The sequence below is a fragment of the Ranitomeya imitator genome, chromosome 1, assembly GCF_032444005.1.
Source record: "Ranitomeya imitator isolate aRanImi1 chromosome 1, aRanImi1.pri, whole genome shotgun sequence".
Lineage (NCBI taxonomy): Eukaryota > Metazoa > Chordata > Amphibia > Anura > Dendrobatidae > Ranitomeya > Ranitomeya imitator.
This window is the reverse complement of record NC_091282.1, coordinates 48,124,245-48,151,049: the sequence shown is the minus strand read 5'-3', so window position 1 is coordinate 48,151,049 and position 26,805 is coordinate 48,124,245. Positions and strand designations below refer to the sequence as shown.

The 26,805-nt window shown below is 40.8% G+C and overlaps 1 protein-coding gene across 2 annotated transcripts in view; it reads right to left on the bottom strand.

The window, feature by feature from the left end:
• MALT1 (MALT1 paracaspase) overlaps positions 1-26,805 on the bottom strand; it is a 104,398-nt gene that overhangs the window by 56,509 nt on the left and 21,084 nt on the right. For both annotated transcript variants that reach the window (XM_069746096.1, XM_069746104.1), the window contains exons 2-4: positions 8,555-8,721; positions 1,827-1,948; positions 1,321-1,471 (exon numbers count right to left, since the gene is read on the bottom strand). In XM_069746096.1, coding sequence (XP_069602197.1) covers positions 1,321-1,471; positions 1,827-1,948; positions 8,555-8,721 — 440 coding nt within the window. The remainder of the gene's footprint in view (positions 1-1,320; positions 1,472-1,826; positions 1,949-8,554; positions 8,722-26,805) is intronic.

The following is a 26,805-nucleotide window of genomic DNA, read 5'->3' as shown; positions in this document are numbered from 1 at the left end:
ATAGTAGTTATATTCTTGTACATAGGGGTAGTATTATAGTAGTTATATTCTTGTACATAGGGGCAGTATTATAGTAGTTATATTCTTGTACATAGGGGGCAGTAATATAGTAGTTATATTCTTGTACATAGGGGCAGTATTATAGTAGTTATATTCTTGTACATAGGGGGCAGTATTATAGTAGTTATATTCTTGTACATAGGGGCAGTATTATAGTAGTTATATTCTTGTACATAGGGGGCACTATTATAGTAGTTATATTCTTGTACATAGGGGTAGTATTATAGTAGTTATATTCTTGTACATAGGGGCAGTATTATAGTAGTTATATTCTTGTACATAGGGGGCAGTAATATAGTAGTTATATTCTTGTACATAGGGGCAGTATTATAGTAGTTATATTCTTGTACATAGGGGCAGTATTATCGTAGTTATATTCTTGTATATAGGAGCAGTATTATAGTAGTTATATTCTTGTACATAGGAGCAGTATTATAGTAGTTATATTCTTGTACATAGAGAGCAGTATTATAGTAGTTATATTCTTGTACATAGGGGCAGTATTATAGTAGTTATATTCTTGTACATAGAGAGCAGTATTATAGTAGATATATTCTTGTACATAGGGGCAGTATTATAGTAGTTATATTCTTGTACATAGGAGCAGTATTATAATAGTTATATTCTTGTACATAGGAGCAGTATTATAGTAGTTATATTCTTGTACATAGGGGCAGTATTATAGTAGTTATATTCCTGTACATAGGGGCAGTATTATAGTAGTTATATTCTTGTACATAGGGGGCAGTATTATAATAGTTATATTCTTGTACATAGGAGCACTATTATAGTAGTTATATTCCTGTACATAGGGGCAGTATTATAGTAGTTATATTCTTCTACATAGGAGCAGTATTATAGTAGTTATATTCTTGTACATTGGGGGCAGTATTATAGTAGTATAAGTATATAAGTTGGCACAGCTCATTGTGATGTGTTATCTAAAGATTATATAGGAGTTCTGATTAAATGCGTTATTATTTTATATCTCATTAGTCATGATTTACAAAAACTGATTGCACGGTGATAGATTCACACTGGGAAGCCTGAATTCTGTATTAAAAAAAAAAACATTTGCAACAATGCAGTAAATAAAACACAGGGAGGAGGGGGATGCAGCTGCAGTCTGCTATTCTGTGTGTGAAACTACATGCTGCTGTCAGAGGGAAGGAAGAGCTGCATTGATCAGACCCACTGAGACACACAGTTACTCCATTACTCAGGACAGCCTTCTTCCCCTGGATGCCTTGTATAACTCACCATGACATGCCAAATTGCTTTCAATTACTTCCAGCTGAGCCCAGTTGCTGTAATCAAATGTGTGAGAGTCATTGACTCGGCAAATGTAGAAGCTGGCATCATCTACATCCACAGGGTTAAATGTCAGCTCTGATGAATTGCCATAAGGAACCTGTATAAAGTAAAGCGTTAGTGATGATGAGGCCATAGACATCAAGCCAATGTCTATTCTTGAAGAACCAATCACTGTATAGATATAAACCTACTGTAAATATCTGATAAAAATGTTAGCTGCCGTTGTCCACCACTAGGGGGAGCTCAGTGCATACTGTTTATACATGGAACTCAATACTAAAGCAGTATGCAGTCAACTCTTCGGCTCCCTCTGGTGGGTGCAGTTAGAATTTAATTAATTATAGTTTGCTACCAGAATCATGTACTTGTTTATACCACCAAACTTCAATATAAGCAGAAAACTAGTCTGTAAATCTGCATCTGTGCTGCAAATATAGAAGAAAAGAATGAACCTCTTTATCCATTTTGAACCACTGGTAATTAACAACAGGATGTTCAGCGGCTACACAGCACAGCTTCACCATTTGTCCAGACCGCACCGACATCGAAGCTGGGTGTACAACAACTTTAACCCCTAAAAGAAAAAAAAAAGTTATTATGGTCACACTGTCACTACATAAGCTCGATAATAGAGAACATACAGTTCTGGTGGATAGGACCAATATGCAGCATACTAGTCTGCAGCAATCTGTATTCTGTTGTCGCAGGCACAGTCTGGAACAATATGTCCACCACATTCATAGCTGCTAACTCGGAAATGTTTTATATTGGGCTAACTAGTGACTTAATGGCCCCTCTACCATATAAGAAGATACATGTCATGTCTAGGGCCGTGTTACAGAATCTGGAAAGGGTCCCAATAGAGTTTAGCATAAACATTCTCAGGACCCCGATCTAGTGGTCATGTTGGTATCCCGTGACCACCAAACCATAGGAAGGAACATGTGACATCTCCAGGCCTACTCATATTAGTAGGCCCTGTGATTTCATTATGGTGCGGGGCGAAGAAGGTGTGATGTCACTGGGACCAGGAGAGGCCCAGGAATGCTGGCAGGTTGGAGGAGGTTATTATTATTTATTTTTAGTATACCATTGATTCCATAGTGCTATATATGAAAAGGGTTTATAAACGCAACACATATATAAATTACAATGAACTAACGGTGACAGAGTGGTGCAGAGGTGGAGAGATCCCTGCCCTCGCGGACTTACAGTCTACAGGGTAATGGGGCAGGAGACAGTAGGTCGGAGGTGACAGCAGCTCCGCTGGTGGTGAGGTGGCAGCGGGGTTATTGCTGGTGTAGACCTTCCTAAAGAGATGAGTTTTGAGGTTCCGTCTGATGGTTCCAAACGTGAGAGACAAATGTGGTACAGAATTCCAGAGGATGGGAGAGGCTTGCAAGTAGTTGATTGGATGAGGAACGTACGAGCGTGGAGAATAGAAGAGGTCTTGTGATGACTGGAGATTTCGTGTAGGAAAGTATTGGACGGTGTGGAGACACAGCATTGTATCTTAATTAACCAGACGACTATTTTTATCAAGCCAGAAGAATAGACTGTTATCAATATGTTGACTTTTGAATTTAAGCATTTCATTCTGGCTGGTCAAGAAAAAAGACTTTTGTCGGTGTAAGCCTGTAATATTGACTATTAAGCTGATATTTTATATTACATATTGTGTGATACTTATATATGCACAGCAAGAATGAGTAATAGGGTGCTACCACTGCAGAAACCAAATTGGTGCAGAAAAGGAACAAAGCATTGCACCTCATTCTGCATTGCTTTGTTCCTTCTCCAGGACAGAGAGGTAGATCTGAGTGTCATCAACATATAAATTATACTGGAAGGTAACTGTCCCAGGCCCAGGCCCAGTTTATCCCGGGCGAAAGGTATAAATGAAGAAGAGTAGAGATCCCAGGACAGGGCCTTGATGGACACCAACAGAGAGATGGTGAGATGAGGTGGTAATGGAATATGCTAAATGTGTGGTTAGTGAGGTATGAGGAGATCCAGGAGAGGGCAATATCATTGATGCCAAGGGAAGAAAAGATCTTTAGTAGGAGGAAGTTATCAGCTGTGAAGACAGTTCTAGACAGAAGACAGGTCTAGGAAGGGGAGCATAGAGAATTGTCTGTTAGCTTTGGTGACTAGTAAGTTATTAGTAATTTTGGTCAGGGCAGTTTCAGTGGACCAGTGGGGATGGAAGCCAGATTGTATGTTGCCAAAGAGTGAGTTGAATGATATTTGAGAAGAAGGTTCAGTGTGGATGTAACGGTGCCCAGTGTGGTAGTCATAGGTGAATGTCATGTGTCTGACACCTTGAGGCTTCAACCTGGTTGAGACATCTGGTCCTCCATCCCATCTTCCCCCAAACATTGGTCCTCACAACCAGCACACAGTCATTTGGGGCAGAGTGATCATGGGGCACAGTCCATTGTTCACCATCAGTCCATAAGATGGGGTTACAGTCTATATAGGGCAAAGTCCATAGGGGCATTGGGACAAAGTCCCCAACTGGTTAGGCAAGGTAACTGGCAAAGAGTGTAGAACGATGTCGCAGCGCTAAGTCCCTTAACCAGCAGGAGGGGGGTGGGGGGGCAAACCAAAACTTTGGATGTCCACTGACAACATGAAGGCGTACCGGACAGATGGGTCTTAGACTCACTGAAAACATTCATCCTTCTGTCATTCCAAGCTGCTGCAGAAAAATATGCAATAATACAAGTGGACTTCAACACCCGACTCCGTTTTCCTCACCAATCCGCTAGAGGACCTGATGACCTTCTCACTCGGCACCATACTCCTGCTGGATTGGACTTGTTTGAAAGGCAAGACACCAGAGGTGAATGATAAGCTGAAGAGTTTGGTCAGGGCTTGGATAAGTGTAATGGGGAGGTTGGGGAGGAGGTGGAATGGGACAAGGTCAAGTTCACAAGTGATGAAGTGGGGTTTTGAGAGATGATAAGTAAGCTCTCCTTCCTTGATGGTGGGAAATAAGGTTATGGGGGAAGGACATGTCTGTAATATGGAGGGTTGGAGGGTTTGTAGGGGTTGAATAGTAAAGAGTCAGACCTGTCTGATTTATGGGGATCTATTTCAATTCCCATGGACTATCGATCAACTTCTAAGATGGCCGGAGATAAACAAATTGCGTCGGAGCAGGACAGCTCTGTTCATTATGTAGTGCCCTCTCTTGGGTACTTCAGCTCAGATCCGATTGAAGTGAATTGGAGCTGAGCCGCAGTACCAGAGACTGGCGTATGGAGTCACGTTGCTTTGGATCTCTACACTGTTTATATCATTCAGAGATGATAGTTTGGGTGCCGGGCATTGCACCCTGCTGATCTGCGACCGTTCAGCTGTCAGGAATCTGTGGGTATGACGAGTATTAGTAATCAATAAGGTTCATATCATAAGGTTCCAGAGAAGTGTAATGCCAGTCATTACATAATGTTACATTAGCTGCCACCTAACAGTCGCTCCCGACCACCTGCTCCAAAATAGAAGCTAAATAACCCACAAATGGGTCAGGTAAAAGCTAAAAAAAACAAAAACACAAATATGGGAAAAATGTAATGTTGTTATAGTAGAAAGTATACAGAATCAGGGAGCACAAAGTCTTTACATCTGATTCACCCGATCAATGTAGGAATGAAAAGTTTTCAATGAGACGTGAAATAAATACTTGTTTGAAAGTGTGTCACCCAGGAAATCTGCTTCTCCCCCCAGGGGCCGGGAATGAGTCATGTACAGCAGACAGCATAGAAAACCCACAAGGAAGCATCCGACTCCTCACTGTGACACATCAATTCAGAAGTGCAAACCCCGTTCATCAGAAAACATCTTTACATTACAAATACAAGTATTTTTATATATCATATATTTTTGTTCTTTTTTATTTATTTATTTTTTTCATAATATTAACCACATCCTGGCCTCCAATAATAATTAGATTTTTTGCTGATAATGAGATGATGTAACTCATTTAGGGCCACCAATGATGAGCTGTAATCACTGAAGGCATGGCAGTAAGTGTTCAATTATTCTGCAGTGCCTCCGCAGGGGAACTGAGGCATTACACTTTTTTTTTTTTATTTATCTATCCCTTTTGTTTTTGTGCTTTCATTTTTGCGTTCCCCATTTGCAAGAGACATAACTTTTTTTAATTTACAGAGTTAGCAAATTTGTAATTTCTTTTATTTAAATATAAAAAAAAAAATGTAAAAAAAAAATTAGTTTTGTTTTGCCAAATTTTTAGACCCATAACAATTTCATTTTTTTAATGAAGCTACAGTATGTGAGAGATTGCTTTTTAGTGTAGGGAGCTGATGTTTTTATTTTATTTTTATTGGTTATGATTTAGGTAGCATATAACGTTTTTGATTGCTTCGTATTGTATTTTTCTTTTGTGGTGTTCGGAGGTTATTTTTTCTCTTTAGAGCTTTTACTGCATGGGTTAATTAACTTCATATTTTGATGGACGGGACTTATAGGCACGCTGCAATACAAATACATAATTTTTTTTATTTTTAATAGGAGAAGGGAAGAGCGATTCACAATTTTATTTTTATTTTTGTAAAAACGAATTGATTCTTACTCAATTTTTTAGTCCCCTTTTGAACTTAAATCTACAATTATCTGAATGCTTGTATTACAATCCCTGGCAAAAATTATGGAATCGCCGGCCTTAAAGGATGTTCTTTCAGTTGTTTAATTTTGTAAAAAAAAAAGCAGATCACAGACATGGCACAAAACTAAAGTCATTTCAAATGACAACTTTCTGGCTTTAATAAACACTAAAAGAAATCAAGAACCAAAAATGTGGTAGTCAGTAATGGTTACTTTTTTTTAACCAAGCATAGGGGAAACAATTATGGAATCACTCAATTCAGAGGAAAAAATTATGGAATCATGAAAAACAAAAACAAAAAAAAACACTCCAACACATCCCTAGTATTTTGTTGCACCACCTCTGGCTTTTATAACAGCTTGCAGTCTCTGAGGCCTGGACTTAATGAGTGTCACACAGGACTCTTCATCAATCTGGCTCCAACTTTCTCTGGTTGCTGTCCCCAGATCAGCTTTGCAGGTTGGAGCCTTGTCATGGACCATTTTCTTCAACTTCTGCCAAAGATTTTCAATTGGATTGAGATCCGGACTATTTGCAGGCCATGACATTGACCTTATGGGTCTATTTTCATGGAATGTTTTCACAGTTTTTGCTCTATGGCAGGATGCATTATCATCTTGAAAAATGATTTCATCATCCCCAAACATCCTTTCAATTGCTGGGATGAGAAAAGTGTCCAAAATATCAACATACACTTGTGCATTTATTGAAGAGGTAATGACAGCCATCTCCCCAGTGTCTTTACCTGACATGCAGCCCCATATCATCAAGGACTGTGGAAATTTGCATGTTCTCTTCAGGCAGTCATCTTTATAAATCTCATTGGAACGGCACCAAACAAAAGTTCCAGCATCATCACCTTGCCCAATGCAGATTCATGATTCATCACTGAATATGACTTTCATCCAGTCATCCACAGTCCATGACTGCTTTTTCTTAGCCCATTCTAACCTTGTTTTTTCTGATTAGGTGTTAATGATGGCTTTCGTTTAGCTTTTCTGTATGTAAGTCCCATTTCCTTTCGTGGTTTCTTACAGTTCGGTCACAAACGTTGACTCCAGTTTCCACCCATTTGTTCCTCATTTGTTTTGTTGTGCATTTCCTGTTTTGAAGACATATTGCTTTAAGTTTCCAGTCTTGAGGCTTTGATGTCTTCCTTGGTCTACCAGTATGTTTGCCTTTAACAACCTTCCCATGTTGTTTGTATTTGGTCCAGATTTTAGACACAGCTGACTGTGAACAACGAACATCTTTTGCAACATTGCGTGATGATTTACCCTCTTTTAAGAGTTTGATAATCCTCTCCCTTGTTTCAATTGACATCTCTCTTGCTGGAGCCATGATTCATGTCAGTCCACTTGGTGCAACAGCTCCAACATGTGATCACTCCTTTTTAGATGCAGACTAACGAGCAGATCTAATTTGATGCAGGTGTTAGTTTTGGTTATGAAAATTTACAGGGTGATTCCATAATTTTTTCCAGAAAATTGAGTGATTCCATAATTTCTACCCTATGCTTGGTTAAAAAAGTAACCATTACTGACTACTACATTTTTTGTTCTTGATTTCTTTTAGTGTTTCTTAAAGCCAGAAAGTTGCCATTTGAAATGACTTTAGTTTTGTGCCATGTCTGTGATCTGCTTTTTTTCTACAAAATTAAACAACTGAATGAACATCTTCCAAGGCCGGTGATTCCATAATTTTTGCCAAGGGTTGTATATACTGAAAAACTACAATATGGCAGTATATAGAGAAAATTATAGCCTCCTATGAAGGCTAACATGGCAGGCGCCAACATGGCAGGCATGGGTGACTTCAGGTGAGCACATTCCATGGAGATGACCTTGTACATTCTGGTAAGGGGATAAATCAATAGTATGTCTGCGTTATGAACAATCATTCTGTGTTGAGGTGAAAGGATTTGGATTCGTCAAATCGTATAGATTTAACCGGGAAATTCGATTTGCATCAAATTTATTGTCCACTAATTGAATGTCCCTTATTATGTTCTGGGAACACCCAAAACCATAATAAATGAGAATTCCCTACATTGTGTTATCTCTGTGGAGATATCTTCTTAAAAGAGAAGTGATAACTGTCTCGAAAAAGGCCGGTTTTTGCTCTATTTTATTCCCGCCGTTCTTCCGAGTATTCCGGTATTTTAGTTTTTAAAATCCGCCATATGGTTCCAAAGATATGGACCTTTTTATTTAGTAATATTTTTCATGGTGTTTACCAGGAAGTGTGACTCATGGGATCCTCAGGGGCGTGTCATTAGGCTGCACTGCATAATTACCCTGTGAGCCACACCCCCTTGTAAAGACCATTAAAAAGTAGCACTAAAGTCCATATTTCTGGAACCGAATGTCGGATAAAAAAAAAAAAATCAAAAATTGGAATATTCAGGGGACCCAGAGGTCACTCCATTTTATTGGTGATCTTGGAGCCACTCATTTGTCACTAAGGTCTATTTTCTAAGGAATTATGTAAATGAGCTACAAAAACAATACAAAAAAAAGACTGAAATACAAATTTCTGACTACTCACCCCGGGGGCTCAGGATCTGGAGAGCATTTGACTGGCCAATGTTTTGTAAAAATTCTACCAGCTCCTTTACTGTACACCCCTGATCACCCATCAATCTCAGCAGACTGCGGGCAGGGCTTCCTTCTGGCTCCATCACCTTCAGAGAACATTGCTGAAGTTCCTGGGAACTGTGGAGAAACGTTTAACAATAAGCTCAGTGTTCATGATTTTGTGAGATCCCGTCTTCACAGGTCTGTATATGCTATTCAAGAAAAACCCAAAATAAGTTCAATTTCTCTGAAATCGAGCCATAAAATCTATGGCTAAACACCCTAGTATTCTATAAAATTATAAAAACTTGATTCCAGCTCACCTAGTAGCTCTGTGCTCATCCACCTGGGGCTCAAACACCGGCCTCGCCCTGGCCTCACATCAAGGAAAATAGAAACAATTGGATACCTTAGTGCAGTCGAAACGCGTCGTCGACTGGGTTTTGTCGACCATGTAAATTTTTCTTTTGTATGCGCTATATTTTCTTTTGAAAAAGAAAAGGAAAGTCCAGTCCTGTTGAGCCGGACTCCAATTTTTTCTATTTTCCTATTTTATAAAATGCCTGGACAATTCTTTTAATGACTATTATTTGTGCATTTTTTTTTATTTGTTCAATTTTATATTTATTAGATTTGAAGTTTAGGTTTGATGGCAGCACCCTTATGGGTTTTGAAAATCAGAAAAACAAAAGCAACGTGACCGTAACGTGTGAATGTAACCTAATGATTGCAGTGCAGAAGTGCGTTTTTGATATTTGCTGATAGAATCATAAGTGTATCAGTTCTTCTCCTGCTCCAGCTTTGGTGATGGAAGTGCAGAACTGGCCGCTAGGTCTCCGTGCACACGCTGAGTAAGCAGTTTTTGAAAGGCAGCTGACGCGTTTCATAGATGGATGTGACGGCAGACAGAAGGGGTTCCATTTGTGGAAAGGAGCCCAGTGTGCCCGATAACCCCAAAACTGATCCTGCTTGCGAATTCGGGACAACCACCTTTAAAGAGTAAACCCTTCTTTTAATCATTTTCATAACTCAATAGTACGTATGGAGACATTTTATCAGAGAAATCCGCGCTTTTCCCCTCCTAGACTGACTTTTGTTTCCTAAAATTCTCAATACAACCTCAATTCAAATCTGTTTTCATTGAATACAGACGTCCCCATTGCTGAGAGAGGAGATGACAGTTGGTGCTCATTAAGTTCTATGGTACTAGCTCCTCCCCAAAGAATCTTATAAGCACCAACTGTCATCACTTCTATCAGTGATGGCAAAACCTGTCTTCACTTAACACCATTTTTATCCATTAATTGAGAATGAAAAATAAATCCAGGAGGGGAAAGAAGCATCTTCTTAGATGCGTATTGTAGGATAGTGCTACTCACTTTCGCAATTTACTGTTTTTCGGCTGTAATATTTCTTTGGTAGTCATAGGCCGCAAAATCTTTAGCTGTCAGAACGATACACATAGATGTTTACTGTGTCTTCCTGTTTACTATTTCTCTCTGTTACTAATTGCCCCTGTTCCCTGCTGGGAGTCTGCCCTGGTGGTCCTGTCTACTCTGACGACAACCCTACACCTCCACTTGATGTCTCCTATCTTCACCCTCGGCTGTGAAGAATTGACCTGTGGCTCTTTTTCTGCCTCCACATTTCGGCACAACTTTGCAAATGGCAACTGAAACTTTAAATTGAAACTTTAAATTGACGTGAAACTCAGGCAGTCTATTCAAGGGGACCTCAGCTGCTGCACTAAGCCTTGTTTGTCCACCTGGTTCCGACTTTTGGTTATGTGCTGCCTACATTTCCAGGATATTCTCTGACCTGTTGTTTTCTGAGTGATCCCCTGGTGTTAACGTTCGCATAGGTTCCTGACCGTACTATGGTTCCATTTGTGCTACCACAGTCATCAACTATCAATGGAAATCATTGAGCCTTCAACATTAGACCAATCGATGGTTTGGAGAAGCACACCGCATGGAGAAATGCAATGCTCAGACCCCTGAGGTCTCAGATTAATGTATCACCACATGGTCTCCAAGGATCTCCTATCAGTCATTCTCCACATACCACACTCCGGTGAGCTACAATTATACCGTGCTTTTGTCAGGTTTTGACAACTTTTATCTATTATATATGGAAGTCTTAAAATATGTTCCACCATCACACGGATGAATTCGCAGAATCTTTGTAGTCTCTCCAGTCACCATTTCCACTTACAAGAGGACATGTTCTACAGAGACTGGTTAAAATTACCGTGTCCTACTGGTATGGTCAAATGGAGACAAGTTTCCTGATTTTTCCTATCATGCTCAATCTCTCGAGCTGGCCATGCACATTAGACTTATGTCGACAGGTTTGGATGACGATCTAATGTTTATTATTATTATTATGTATTGTTATAGCGCCATTTATTTCAGGGCGCTTTACATGTGAGGAGGGGTATACATAATAAAACAAGTACAATAATCTTGAACAATACAAGTCATAACTGGTACAGGAGGAGAGAGAACCCTGCCTGCGAGGGCTCACAATCTACAAGGGATGGATGAGAATACAGTAGTTGAGGGTAGAGCTGGTCGTGCAGCGGTTTGGTCGATCGGTGGTTACTGCAGGTTGTAGGCTTGTCGGAAGAGGTGGGTCTTCAGGCTCTTTTTGAAGGTTTCGATGGTAGGCGAGAGTCTGATATGTTGGGGTAGAGCGTTCCAGAGTAGGGGTGATACGCGAGAGAAATCTTGTATACGATTGTGGGAAGAGGAGATAAGAGGGGAATAGAGAAGGAGATCTTGTGAGGATCGGAGGTTGCGTGTAGGTAAGTACCGGGAGACGATGTTTATGGAGGAGCTTCCCAAATGATGGTTGGGAGTGATGTCAGTCAGCCAAGTCTAATTTTGCACTTTTTAATCACATTGTTCTCCTTCAGATAAGCCGCCACCCAACGTGTTAATCAGCGGCTTTCTTATAGAGGAGAGCTCTTAACAAATGTCAGGAGGAATGATCATTAGTCCAACATCCATCTAATGTCTTTAGCCAGCTTCAGTCTTAGGCTACTTTCATGCTTCCGTCGTTTGGGCTACGTCGCAATGCGTCGTTTTGGAGAAAAAATGCATTCTGCAAAGTTGCCCGCAGGATGCGTTTTTTCTCCATAGACTTGCATTAGCGATACATTGCGACGGATGGCCACACGTCGCATCTGTCGTGCAACGGATGCGTCATGTTTTGGCGGCCGCGACGCACAAAAAAAGTTCAATGTAACTTTTTTTGTGCGAAGGGTCCGCCATTTTCGACTGCGCATGCGCGGCCAAAACTCCGCCTCCTTCTCCCCGGAACTCACAATGGGCAGCGGATGCATTGTAAAACTGCATCCGCTGCCCACGTTGTGCTAAATTTAGCACAACGTCCGTCAGTACGTCGGGCCGACAGTTTGCGACGGCCACGTACCGACGGAAATGTGAAAGTAGCCTTACTGGGCTACCAGTTTTATTATGATATTGATCTATAAAGTTAATGCTTCACTCAAAATGCATAGCCACCGGCAGTCTTGAACAGAAGTCTTTTAGACTTACCATCCTGTGTGGCTCTCTTTTCCTACTTACAGGTTCAGGGTGTTCAAAAGAGAGATGTGTAATAAGTGAAGATTATTACAACTCCATGGATATCACATTTTTCTAGAGCTATGCGTGTCACTAGAGATTATAGAATGAATTCAATGCAAATCAATTTGAAGTGGAATTTTGGGGAATTCGAAAAATTTAAAATTTGCTTTGCACGACCTGCTAAAAATGATTCCATCATTATATACAATGCAGAAGACTGCATTGACTCACATATCCTTAGGTGTTTCCAGGCTGGCTTCCCCATAATGCCTTGCAGTTATCATTACATATGGTATAGCAGACCCAATCAATGTGATGAACTATCATAGCCAGAATAAAAGCTGAGGCAAGGAATTCAGCAGTCAGTTTGTAGTGAATCTGGAACGGGAGAGGATGTCATAGCTCACAGCTCAGCCATAGAGATGGGGAGAAATAATAAACTGTGCAGATAGTTTAGTCTACAAAAAAAGAGAATAATAAAGAGGTTCAGTTAATAGCAGGAGAGAAAGATAGAAGTGATAGCAGCCATGGTTGCTGCAGCTCAACTACACATTTTTTTCCACTCTTCATGCCGAAAACAACCACATTTATTGCTGCAACAACATAAAAAGTAAACTCAGTGTCTGCCACCCAAAGTGTGTGTGTCACAAACTACTGTACTAAGTTATTACACAACATTTAAAATTAGTCTAATTTGATATCTGTACACATATTTTTTAGTGTATAGTGAACATGGTAAATAAAAACCCAAAAAACAATTGTGAAATTGCACATTTTCTGCAATTTCACCACACTTGGATTTTTTTTCCCATTTTCCAGTACAATATGTGGTAGAATGAATGATGTAATTCAAAAGTACAACTTGTCCCATAAAAATCAAGCTCCTATATGGTTGTATTGACAGAAAAATAAAAAAAAGTTTGGGCTCTTGGAAGAAGGGGAGGAAAAAATAATAAAAAATAAATAAATTGGAAAATGACCATGGCGTGAAGGGGTTAAAAGTTTGTACTTTATGATCATTTTACCACCAATATAATAAAAAAATATACTGGCAAAATCAGCTGTGATCTCCATCCATTGACATCTCGCTGAGCATGTGTTGAGCTAGACAGAAGTCAATCTGAGCAGCCAGATCTGCAGGGGCGGGGAGATCTGCAGCCTGAGCCAATGAAATGACAGGGGGTGTGTCTCAGACCACCCCAGAGGTTCCTGTACACATTATAGCTAATATGTAGTCACAGATTTCAGCTCTGCCCTAATGGTGCTGAGCTAAAACACATCTAATAAGGATGAAAATAATAAATATCATCTGTTAGTTGTTTCTGTTTACATTCTGTTTACATTCATGGGTATAGCTAAACTCTGGAATCAGAGAGAAGAGCCTTGTGGCAACTCCTAAAATTGTAAAATAAGAGTGAGGAAAGTTTCTGTGAAGTTGCTGAACGTTCTGCGAAGGTTTACATTGTGAAATTTTTCTCCAAGAAACTCAAAGACCCAATTTTTGTAGCAGACACTTCAGTTGAGACATAAGTAATCTGAGATACTGCCGAAATATTCCTCAGCTGTTGTTGCAGAACAAGTCGTTTCCTTCCTCTTTTTTTTGTCACGCGGCACATGTAAATCTTCATCCCTGACTGTCAGCAAAAGCTTTTCTAGAACAAAAAGTAAAAAAATATCCCGAGGGCAAAACCTTAACCAGTTGGCTCTGTATGAGACTTTGCTTTTTTTTTCTCGTTGAGCTTTGCTGGATCTTGCAAGTGGTGATCGTCACACTATGGATGTGTTCACTTGCAGCATTTTTGATGTGCTTCTTTTCTACATGAAACATGCAGACTATGGACAGAAAACCACAGCAGAACTTAATTGGGGTCATTGGACACATTTTTTTGCTAACTACCTGTCTATAATGCCCAGTGCCGATGTAGAATGGTAACAGACTGCTCGCCCAATACAAGTATAAGGAGCGAGGCTGAGCCCACTAGTCAGGTCCTGGCCAAAGTATGCATATCGCATACCTCACCCCTGGTCCCGGCTCAGAAACACGCGAATCCTCGCAGCGCACAGTGCGTGCACTTAGTGGATACACAGAGTGACTGCAGACTTGTCATTTTAGACCGGACAACCCATTTAGGCTGTGACGTTTCTAATATGGGGTCACTTGTGGGGGTGTCTGCTGTTGTGGCACCTCAGGGGCTCGGTTAATGGCGCCAACAATCTATTTAACTGGAATCTGTTTTCTAAAAGTCAAATAGGACCTATTTCCTTCCTTCCCTGTTGTGTGTCAAACAGTAGTATACAGTCATGGCCAAAATTTTTGAGAATGACACCAAAATTATATTTTCACATGATCTGCTGCCCTCTGGTTTTTATTAGTGTTTGTCTGATGTTTATATCACATACAGAAATATAATTGCAATCATATTATGAGCACCAATAGGTTATATTGACAGTTAGAATGAGTTAATGCAAGTCAATATTTGCAGTGTTGACCCTTCTTCAAGACCTCTGCAATTCTCCCTGGCATGCTCTCAATCAACTTCTGGACCAAATCCTGACTGATCGCAGTCCATTCTTGCATAATCAATGTTTGCATTTTGCCAGAATTTGTTGGTTTTTGTTTGTCCACCCGTCTCTTGATGATTGACCACAAGTTCTCAATGGGATTAAGATCTGGGGAGTTTCCAGGCCATGGACCCAAAATCTCTATGTTTTGTTCCATGAGCCATTTAGTTATCACCTTTGCTTTATGGCAAGGTGCTCCATCATGCTGGAAAAGGCATTGTTGGGCGCCAAACTGCTCTTGGACGGTTGGGAGAAGTTGCTCTTGGAGGACATTCTGGTACCATTCTTTATTCATGGCTGTGTTTTTAGGCAAGACTGTGAGTGAGCCGATTCCCTTGGCTGAGAAGCAACCCCACACATGAATGGTTTCAGGATGCTTTACAGTTGGAATGAGACAAGACTGGTGGTAGCGCTCACCGATTCTTCTCCGAATAAGCTGTTTTCCAGATGTCCCAAACAATCGAAAAGGGGATTCATCAGAGAAAATGACTTTGCCCCAGTCCTCAGCAGTCCACTCCCTGTACCTTTTGCAGAATATCAGTCGGTCCCTGATGTTTTTTCTGGAGAGAAGTGGCTTCTTTGCTGCCCTCCTTGAAACCAGGCCTTGCTCAAAGAGTCTCCGCCTCACAGTGCGTGCAGAAGCACTCACACCAGCCTGCTGCCATTCCTGAGCAAGCTCGGCACTGCTGGTAGTCCGATCCCGCAGCTGAAACAGTTTTAAGATACGGTCCTGGCGCGTGCTGGTCTTTCTTGGGCGCCCTGGAGCCTTTTTGACAACAATGGAAGCTCTCTCCTTGAAGTTCTTGATGATGCGATAGATTGTTGACTGAGGTGCAATCTTTGTAGCTGCGATACTCTTCCCTGTTAGGCCATTTTTGTGCAGTGCAATGATGGCTGCACGTGTTTCTTTAGAGATAACCATGGTTAACTGAAGAGAAACAATGATACCAAGCACCAGCCTCCTTTTAAAGTGTCCAGTGATGTCATTCTTACTTATTCATGACTGATTGATCGCCAGCCCTGTCCTCATCAACACCCACACCTGTGTTAATGGATCAATCACTAAAACGATGTTAGCTGCTCCTTTTAAGGCAGGACTGCAATGATGTTGAAATGTGCTTTGGGGGTTAAAGTTCATTTTCTGGGCAAATATTGACTTTGCAAGTACAGTAATTGCTGTTAAGCTGATCACTCTGACATTCAGGAGTATATGCAAATTGCCATTAGAAAAAATGAAGCAGTAGACTTTGGAAAAGTTAATACTTGTATCATTCTCAAAATTTTTGTCCATGACTGTACAATCACATATGGGGAACTGCCACGTTCAGTAATAATTGCATAACAAATTATGGGGTCTGTATTCCCCTATTATCCCCTCAAGGGGGTAAAACAGCATTTTAGTGGAAAAAAATAAAAAAAAATTCTTTTCACATCTAAATGTAATAAAGTGTTGTGAATCATCTGTTGGTTAAAAACGCTAAATACACCCCTAGATGAATTCCTTGAGGGGTCTAGTTTCCAAAATGGGGTCACTTGTGGGGGTTTCTGCTGTTTTGTCACATCAGGGGCTCTGAAAATGCGCTCTTTCCTTTCTGAGCCCTGCTGGGTGCCCAACCAGCAGCTTTTGACAATATATGGGGTATCTTCACGTTTGGAAGAAATTGCGTAACAAATTTTGAGGTCCATTTTTTCCTATTATCCATTGTGAAAATTACGAATTTGGAGCTAAAACTACATTTTAGCAAAAAAAATAAAAATTTTCATTTTCACATCCACATTTTAAAAAGTTCTGTGGATTTAACAAGCTAAACATCCCTCTATATGAATTCCTTCATGGGTCTAATTTCCAAAATGGGGTCACTTGTGGTGGCTTCTGCTGTTTTGGTACCTCAGGGGCTCCGTAAATGAGACATGACATTCACAATCTATTTCAGCCAAATTTATATTCCAAATACCAAAGGTCACTTCTCCCCTTCTGAGCCCGGCCCTGTGTCCAAACAAAAGTTTTTTTACTACGTGTGGGGTATCGCCATGCTCAGAAGAAAGTGAATAACAAACTGCGCAGTCCGCTTTTTAATGTTACCTCCTGCAAAAGTGAAATATTTGGGGCTAAAGCAACATTTTCTTTAAAAAAAAAAATGAACATTTTCAATATGACGACCTAATGTTCTCAAATTCTGTATAGCACCTGTGGGTTCAAAATGATCACTATACCCCTGGATAAAATCCTTGAGGGACGTAGTTTCTAAAATGGGGTCACTTGTGGGGGTTTTCTGCTGTTTGGGCACCTTTGCGGCTGTGCAAACTCAACATGGCGCCTACAATCTATTTCAGCCAAATTTTTGTTTTGAAATTCAAATGGCGCTCCTTCCCTTCCGAGCCCGGCCGTTTGTCCCAACAGAGGTTTCTGACCACATGTGGGGTATCAGAGCACTCAGAAGAAACTAGGTAGCAAATTGGGGGATCTGTTTTCTTGTGCTATTTCTTGTAAAAGTGAAAAAATTGGGGCTAAAGCAACATTTTAGAGTAAAAATTCCAATTTTTCTTTTTCATTCGACTTTATATTAATGCCTGTGTAGCACCTGAAAGGTTAAAACATGTCCTGACAGCAGTATGGAAGTATTTGAGGAGTGCATTTTTTTAAAAATGGTGTCACTTTTCGTGCGTTTCCATGTATAGGCCCCTCTGTGGCCATTTAAATCTGAGTACCTCCCTAAAGAAAGAGGTTTTGTAATTTTATTGAAAAAATTAGAGATTTCTACAAAATCTTTTAAACCCTAACATCCCAGCAAAAATAAAATTACCGTACTTTTGAAAAATGATTCAAATGTGAAGTAGACATGTGGGAAATGTATTCATTCTTTTCTACAGCATGACTAACCGGTTTAAGGATATAAAGATTGAAATTTAGAAAATTGCAAACTTTTCGCACTTTTCACAAAAATTCGAAAATTTTCACAAATAAAAGAAAAACATATCGTTCTAAATGTTACCACTAACATAAAGTACAATGTGTAACAAAAAAACAATATTTGAATCACTGGGATACAGAGGCTTGCAAAAGTATTCTCCTTCCCTTCCCCCCCAGCATACTTCATGTTTTGCAACCTCACAGCCGGGAATTTCACAGTTTTTTTTTTGAGGGTTTCCATCAGTCCATGTAAAGAACATGCCGACAACTGTGAACATTTGGTTTTCTTTTTATAGTGAAGCAAACAACAAATAGGATAAAATAACTGAAACTTCAGGGTGCATGACTATTCACCCCCCCTAAAGTCAGTACTATGTAGAGCCTCCTTTCGCCCCCTAAAGTTAGTACTATGTAGAGCCTCCTTTCGCCCCCCTAAAGTCAGTACTATGTAGAGCCTCCTTTCGCCCCCTAAAGTCAGTACTATGTAGAGCCTCCTTTAACCCCCCTAAAGTCAGTACTATGTAGAGCCTCCTTTCGCCCCCCTAAAGTCAGTACTATGTAGAGCCTCCTTTCGCCCCCCCTAAAGTCAGTACTATGTAGAGCCTCCTTTCGCCCCCCCTAAAGTCAGTACTATGTAGAGCCTCCTTTCGCCCCCAAAAAACAGGACTATGTAGAGCCTCCTTTCGCCCCCCTAAAGTCAGTACTATGTAGAGCCTCCTTTCGCCCCCCTAAAGTCAGTACTATGTAGAGCCTCCTTTCGCCCCCCTAAAGTCAGTACTATGTAGAGCCTCCTTTCGCCCCCCTAAAGTCAGTACTATGTAGAGCCTCCTTTAACCCCCCTAAAGTCAGTACTATGTAGAGCCTCCTTTCGCCCCCCTAATGTCAGTACTATGTAGAGCCTCCTTTCGCCCCCCTAAAGTCAGTACTATGTAGAGCCTCCTTTCGCCCCCCTAAAGTCAGTACTATGTAGAGCCTCCTTTCGCCCCCCTAAAGTCAGTACTATGTAGAGCCTCCTTTCGCCCCCCTAAAGTCAGTACTATGTAGAGCCTCCTTTTGCACCAATTATAGCTGCTGATTTATTGCACTGACAGAATGGAGTATAAATAATGATTTGAATAGGATTTATTTTATAAGTATCTGAAGAGCTTTTTGGTGTGGATTTTGGAACAGAATCAACCCCAAAATCCACATTAAACAACTGAGTGCGAACATATCCCTTGGATATTTGCACAAAGGATTTATTCCTAGAAAGTTTTCTGCAGTGAAATCTTCAACCTTTGTGGATTTTGTTTCTGTGACGCTGTGAATATCTTGCAGGTTTCACTTTTACACTCTTCATTGGGATTTTTAAACATTAGTCTCATTCATGGTCAAGACAGAAATATCAGCATCCAAGTGCTGTCCACAGAAAGCAGCCAGGTTATTGCTATGTAATCTGACAGCAGCATGATGTAGGGACAGAGGCCCTGATTCCAGTGATGTATCATTTAGGTTACTGGGTGCTGCAGTTGTGATAAAATCACAGTTTTCTCATATGCAGAGCTCAGAATACTGAGCTGTGTATAACCCCGCCCACACCACTGATTGGCAGCACCAATACATTGTATAGTGACAGAAAGCTGCCAATCAGTGGTGGGGGCATGGTTGTTCCAGGAGGCATGAGACACCTATTCTTGTAGTGATAATCTCCTGCAGATAAAACACTGATTTTATTGAAACAGCAAAACACGGCCCAGTAAGTGACACATTACTGGAATTAGGGTCTCCTCCACTACATCATGCTGCTCTCAGATAAGGTGGCAAAATCCTGGTGACTGATTACTTTTAAATGTATGCTGGGAATTCAGATCTTTCAATCAAAAATATAGAGGGAACATAATGATTGAGAAGGGGTTGTTGGAGTAGTGGACAGCCCCTTTAAAGTATCAGGTTCATTTTATTTAGGGGTTGTATGAGAATTTGTTGCGTTCTGCCAGGAGCCATGTGGGACGCGATGATAACACATGTCCATAAGTCAACATTATAAAAAATATATTATTTTTCAGCCTGACAATTTAGATCTTACTCTTGGAAAATCCCTAAAATATTTTCCACTTTCACTATTTCTACTAACGCTATTAGTCAGGGTGTCTGCAATCCAGAAAGTTTCTTCAAATCACTCCAGCATATCTATATAATCGTCTAAGGGGTACTTCCATCTCTCTGTCTGTCTGTAACGGAAATCCCGCGTCGCTGATTGGTTACGGCCGGCAGGCCACGACCAATCAGCGACAGGCTTAGTCCGACCGCGAATTGGCCCCTCCCGACTCTCTTCAAGTCAGTGCCCCCTCCCTACTCCCCTCCAGTCAGCGCCAGTGTGTCACTCCATCCCGGACCAACTTTTTACTATTGATGCTACCTATGCAGCATCAATAGTAAAAACATATAATGTTAAAAATAATTTTTAAAAATCGTGCTATTCTCGCCTTCCGTCGTCCACCGATGCGCGTGATGCTGCCGCCAGCTTCCGTTCCCAGAGATGCATTGCAAAATTACCCAGATGACTTTGCGGTCTCGCGAGACCAAGACCGCTAAGTCATCTGGGTAATTTCGCAATGCATCACTGGGAACGGACACTAGCGGCAGCATCATGCGCATCGGGACAGCTTTGGTGGACGCCGGAGTGTGAGTATATAACCATTTTTTATTTTAATTCTTTTTTTTAACAGGGATATGGTGCCCACACTGCTATATACTATATGGGCTGTGTTATATACTACGTGGGCTGTGTGTATATACTATGTGGGCAGTGTTATTTAGTTGGCACAGATAGTATTACTGGCTGGTCTCTGCTTCTAAATTTAGTTGGCACAGACAGTATTACTGACCTGTCCCTGCTTCTTAATGTGTTGGCCCAAAAAGTACTACTTGCCTGTCTTTACACCTACGTTTTGTTGGCAAAGATAGTACTGCTGGCCAGTCTCTGCCTCTAATTATTGTTGGCACAGATATTACTACCTCTTTGTCTTTCCTTGCTACTTATGTAATCATAAATCTTTATACATACATATTCACCAATTCTTGCCACCAGCGCTAAAAGCCAAGTCCCCACTAAAATCGTGATCTGTAGTTCTGGGCTGTGAAGGAACAGTGGCTATACCTAAGATTGTATTTTAATTATGGTGGACTGATGATGAGGGATGGCAGCAGGTGAACTATGTGACCTGGTCACTGAGATTTTGCCAGCCCTGATAGTGATTGTGTCGCCTCCCTATATCTACTTGTAAACTTTATGGTTAAATATATACTTGCCTTTACTAGTAAATAACGTTGGCACAGATAGCACTGCATCCCTGTCTTTTCCTGTAAATTATGTGGGCATGGTTGATACTGCCAACTTGTTTCTCCCTAAAAATCATGATGCAACAGATACTTCTGACAGAATATAAGCTGAACTGGATGGACAAATATATTTTTTCGGCCTTACTATGTTACTATGTTAATACTGCCACTTGTCTTGTTAATGGAAGGATTAGTAATACAACATGTATATTAGTGCTGCACTGTACCTGAATAATTCCATGTGACTATATTATACCGCCCTATAGTGTCTATATAATGATACATTACATGTTAACAATGCTATAAAGTTCCTCAAAATAAATCCAAACTGTGCTAAAAAAAACAAAATACCAAACCACAGCTGGTGAAATGGGGTAAGTTTAGTAAGTGGGCCAAAGTGGTAATAGCCCTGGACTGAATCTATATCTGGTGAAATGGGGTAAGTTTAGTAAGAGGGAGAAAGTGGTAATAGCCCTGGACTGAATCTATATATACAGTGGGGAAAAAGTATTTAGTCAGCGGCCTGTAATTGACATCATAGGTAGACCACAACTATGAGAGTCAAAACTAGAAAACTAATCCAGAAAATCACCTTGTCTGATCTGATTTAGCAACATTTATTTTGGGAGCAATAATAAAAAAATTGAAGACATACAAGACAACTGATAATCTCCCTCGATCTGGGGCTCCATGCAAGATCTCACCCCGCGGGGTCAAAATGATCACAAGAACGGTGAGCAAAAATCCCAGAACCACACAGGGGGAACTAGTGAATGACCTGCATAGAGCTGGGGCCACCATAACAAAGGCTACCATCAGTAACACACTGACAGGAGACAGAAGGCTGAGTTGCATCCAAAGAACACCATACCTACTGTGAAACATGGGGGTGGCAACATCATGCTTTGGGGTTGTTTCTCTGCAAAGGGACCAGGACGACTGATCCGTGTACATGAAAGAATGAATGAGGCCATGTATCATGAGATTTTGAGTGCAAACCTCCTTCCATCAGCAAGGGCATTGAAGATGAAACATGGGTGGGTGTTTCAGCATGATAATGATCCCAAGCACACCACCAGGGCAATGAAGGAGTGGCTTCGTAAGAAGCATGTGAAGGTCCTAGATTGGCCTAGCCAGTCTCCAGATCTCAACCCCATAGGAGGGAGTTGAAAGTCTGTGTTGCCCAGCGACAGGCCAAAAACATCACTGCTCTAGAAAAGATCTGCATGGAGGAATGGGCCAACATACCAACAACAGTGTGTGGCAACCTTGTGAAGACTTACAGAAAACATTTGACCTCTGTCATTGCCAACAAAGGATATATTACAAAATGTTGATATAACTTTTGTTAATGACCAAATACTTATTTTCCAACATAATTTGCAATATAAATCTGCCAAATCTGACAAGGTGATTTTCTGGATTTCTTTTCTCATTGTGACTCTCATAGTTGTGGTCTACCTATGATGTCAGTTACAGGCCTCTCTCATCTTTTTAAGTGGGAGACTTGCACAATTGGTGGCTGACTAAATACTTTTTTTCCCCACTGTATATGTATATATACAGCTCTGGCAAAAATTAAGAGACCACCACATCAAAACCCTGTCATGGCCAGCCCAATCTCCAGACCTGCACCCCCCTGAAAACCTCTGGAATGTAATCAAGAGGATGATGGATAGTCACAAGCCATCAAACAGAGAAGAACTGCTTACATTTTTACGCCAGAAGCAGTGTGAAAGACTGGTGGAAAGCATGTCAAGACCCATGAAAGCTCTGATTAAAAACCATGGTTATTCCACAAAATATTGATTTCTGAACTCTTCCTGAGTTAAAACATTAGTATTGTTCTTTCTAAATGATTATGAACTTGTTTTCTTTGTATTATTTGAGGTCTGAAAGCACTGTTGTTGTTTTTTTTAATTTTGACCATTTTTCTTTGTCAGAAAAAACTACAAAATTTATTGCTTGGAACTTCGGAGACATGTTGTCAGAAGTTTATAAAAGAACAATTTACATTTGACTCAAAAATATACCTATAAGGAGAAAAATCAGCCAAACTGAACATTTTGCAGTGGTCTCTTAATTTTTGCTAGAGCTGTATATATGTATATATATATATCCAACATAATAAGAAAGGATTGCAAATGCACTCACCGACTGCAGTTCAAAGTGTTTATTCCAACAACAAGTGAAACATCTTCACGGCACGGGGGAAAGGAAATTAGCCAGGGAGAGTGCGGCAGACGAGACGACGGCCGTTTCGCGCTGCACAAGAGCGCTTCTACGGGTCCATAGCCAGACGGGAAGTGACACCAGGTTAAGTAAGTAACTGAATACAAGCTCCACCTGTGTCATCAACCCGCCGGGCAACAAAAGAAAGTGCACAGTGTGTTAAAACTAATTAAAAACAAACGCATATAACTGACACTGAACAGCTGTTACATAGATATATACGTACAGTCCTACAGACAAAATCTAACAATGAATGCTTTATATCTAGTTGCTGAGGGATTGCTGAAAGATTGCTTGACATAAATCACTAAATCTATAAAAGAGACAGGTATTGACAAATATATTCCCATATTGATTGTGACTAAGAATATGTAGACGTACCGAAAATACAATTCTATATCGGTCCTAGATATTCACACCTAAATCCAAATCGTCACCTCACTACAAGACACGAAACAAATCCATAATAACATACAAGAGCTACAAAAAAACCGACATATCGACTCTGTCGTTTAAACCGGCCGGGCCGGTGGCTTTCGTCTTTAATATCCATGTAGCCTCTTGTCTCAATAATATCTTATGGAGATCGCCGCCCTGTACCGGTAATGTTATTTTTTCTACCCCCGCAAATGTCAGAACTTCTGGGTTACCGTTGTGACTTTCTTTGATATGATCGATTAGTCTCGGTACACCCTTGCCTGAGGTGACTGATTTAAAGTGTTCCCTAAAGCGCATATATAATCTACGAATGGTCTTACCGATATAAAAACGCCCACAAGGACAAAAAACGACATAGACTACAAACTCCGTCTTACAAGAGATGAATTGTCGGACCTGATGTATCACAGGTCCAATATGTAATGTTTGGCCCAATAGATGAAATCTACAATACTGGCAATGACCACACCGATGGTTACCTATTGGAACAGACCGCTCCAGCCAATTTGATCTATCCCTGGTGATCCGATTTCGTACAAGTACGTCTCTGATCCGTGTCCCCCGTCTATTAGAGACCAAGGGGCCTCCTTTGCTCCTCCCAGTAAGCTCTCTATCTCTCTCCAAAACATGCCAATGTTTGCGGAGGGTGGCTTTAATCTCACTATCCAAAGGACTGTATTGAAAGCAGAAGGAAAAGCGTTGTGACGCTGTGTCTGGTAATTTCTTTTTCTGACCGCAATGCCCGGTTTCCACCCGTTCTAACGTGGATTTTAATAATTTTTCCGGATAGCCTCTATCCCGAAGTCTACTGCAAAGTTCCTCTGACTGTTGTGCAAAGCCCTCCTGGGTATTGTTCACACGTCGTGTTCTAAGTAACTGACTATACGGTAAAGATTTTTTTGTATGATGAGGGTGAAAACTGTTATAATGTAGAATGGAATTAACCGAAGAAGGTTTTCGAAAGATGGAAGTACACACCTTCCCTTCCACCACTTCTAACCACACATCTAGAAACTCCAACGTACAACCCCCGAATTTATGTGTAAAAGACATCCCCATCACATTGCTGGTATTAAGATATTCCACAAATGCATGAAATTCTGTCTCAGTGCCGTCCCATATCAGGAACAGGTCATCCACATATCTCAATAATAGCTTGATATGTTTCAAAAAAACGTTATTAGTGGAGTAAATGTAATCCTCCTCAAAGACAGCCATGTACAAATTAGCAAAAGTACATGCAGCCGGGGTCCCCATGGCAGTCCCCGTGGTCTGCCTATACCAGACATCCAAAAAAGTGAAGGCATTATGGGTTAAGATAAAATCCAAGCCTCCACATACAAATTCAATGTATGCCTGACTCTTATCTGTGGTATCCAGAATCCGTCTCACGGTTTCCACACCCAACACTTGGGGTATGTTGGTGTATAAGCTGACCACGTCAATGGACACCATGGAGAACCCCGGCTGCCAAACAAAATCCTGAACGTGTCTGAGAAAGGAATCCGTGTCCCTGATATAGGACGGCACATTAATGAGCAAAGGACGCAACAACCAATCAATGTATTGTGAAAGGGGTTCAGTAAGGGAGCCGACCCCTGACACAATAGGTCTCCCAGGGGGAGCCGTGTTGGATTTGTGAATCTTCGGTAAGTAATACCAATGAGGTCTCATAGGGAAATTAGGGAGCAATTTTTCGGCTTTCCTCTGCGGGATGACACCATTCTCTACTGCCCTCCTAAGGAAGGAGCAAAGCTCTCTTTTAAATCTCTGGGTAGGATCACCTTGCAATTTAGTATAAACGGAAGTATCAGATAATTGTCTATTGGCTTCGGCTATATATGACTCCCTCGGCAACAAGACCGTCTTTCCGCCTTTGTCTGCGGGACGTATAATCACATCAGTCCAATTGGCCATTTCTTTTAGAGCCTTACTTTCATTGATACTCAAGTTAGGTGTGGCCTTGTTATATACCAAGGCTTCTACATCCTTAAGGACCAAAGTTTCAAATAGGTCGATCATGTTGCCGGGGGAGACTGGGGGTATATATGTAGAGGAAACTCCTCCCAAAAAAGGTTTATACCCATCAGAATTGGTGATCTCTTCACCAAGTCTCTCATCAGAAATGCTGAGCAGACATTTGGCATCTTCTTGTAAATCTGCTAACGCTCCCCCCTGTGCACTAGCCATAAAGCCCAAAGGTCCTATATTACAAGGACGTTCTCCTTCCAATACTGCCGATTCTACAGAACTGCAACGAAAATGTCTATACAAATGCATTTTTCTTGTAGCCTTAAATAAGTCCACCTGGAAAGAAACAAAGTCAAATTCATCAGGGACACAGTAGTTCAAACCCCTGGCCAAAACAGACAATTGGGAGGAGTCTAAACTGCGTTGTGTCAAATTGACAACGTAGTCCTCAGGAGAAGTATTTAGAACCGTTCCTGTCTCCAAGAGACGAACTTCCTTTTGCGCTGCCATGTCGCGCCGGCACTTGTGCTGGCCCCTCCGTGTTTTTCTCCTAAAGGGATAGGGGTGGTGTGTTGAGAATCCAAGTGCACCTCTTCTGATGAACCTGCATTGGTAATAGGGCCTTCGCTGAGACTGGAATCCGATTCCGTTGTCAAGTAATCTCTCCCATATTGTTGGTTAGATCTTTTTTTCTGTTGAAAGCGACGTTTCCTTTGTCTGAATCTATTGCCTTGTGAATACATGGGCTGATTATCTTTAGATATTTTATTCCAAGAAAAAATATTACCGGAATCATAGTCGCCCTTGTCTCGTAAAAATTTGTCTCTTTTACGTTGTTTTGTCTCTACTTGTGTCAGAATCAGTTTAGAATCTAATTTTTTATTGAAAGCCAACCACTGGCTATCTGACAATCTGCCCTGCAGCTCCGATTGAGCCTTCAGGATTTCTGCATTGAGTAACTCATAGTTCTGTATATTAGATTTTAAGACCAATTCCAATAAGTCCTGGGAGCATTTCAACATGATTTTCTCCCATTCACTTTTAAAAGCCATATCATTATTATTATGCGCAATATCCTTCCATACTCGTAGACCTCTCGGCACTCTTTTATTATCCACATAGGACTGTAACGAATTATTCGTCCAAAAAAGTCTCACTTCCCTTTCGGAAAGATTAGTCAGTTTATGCTCTAAAGAC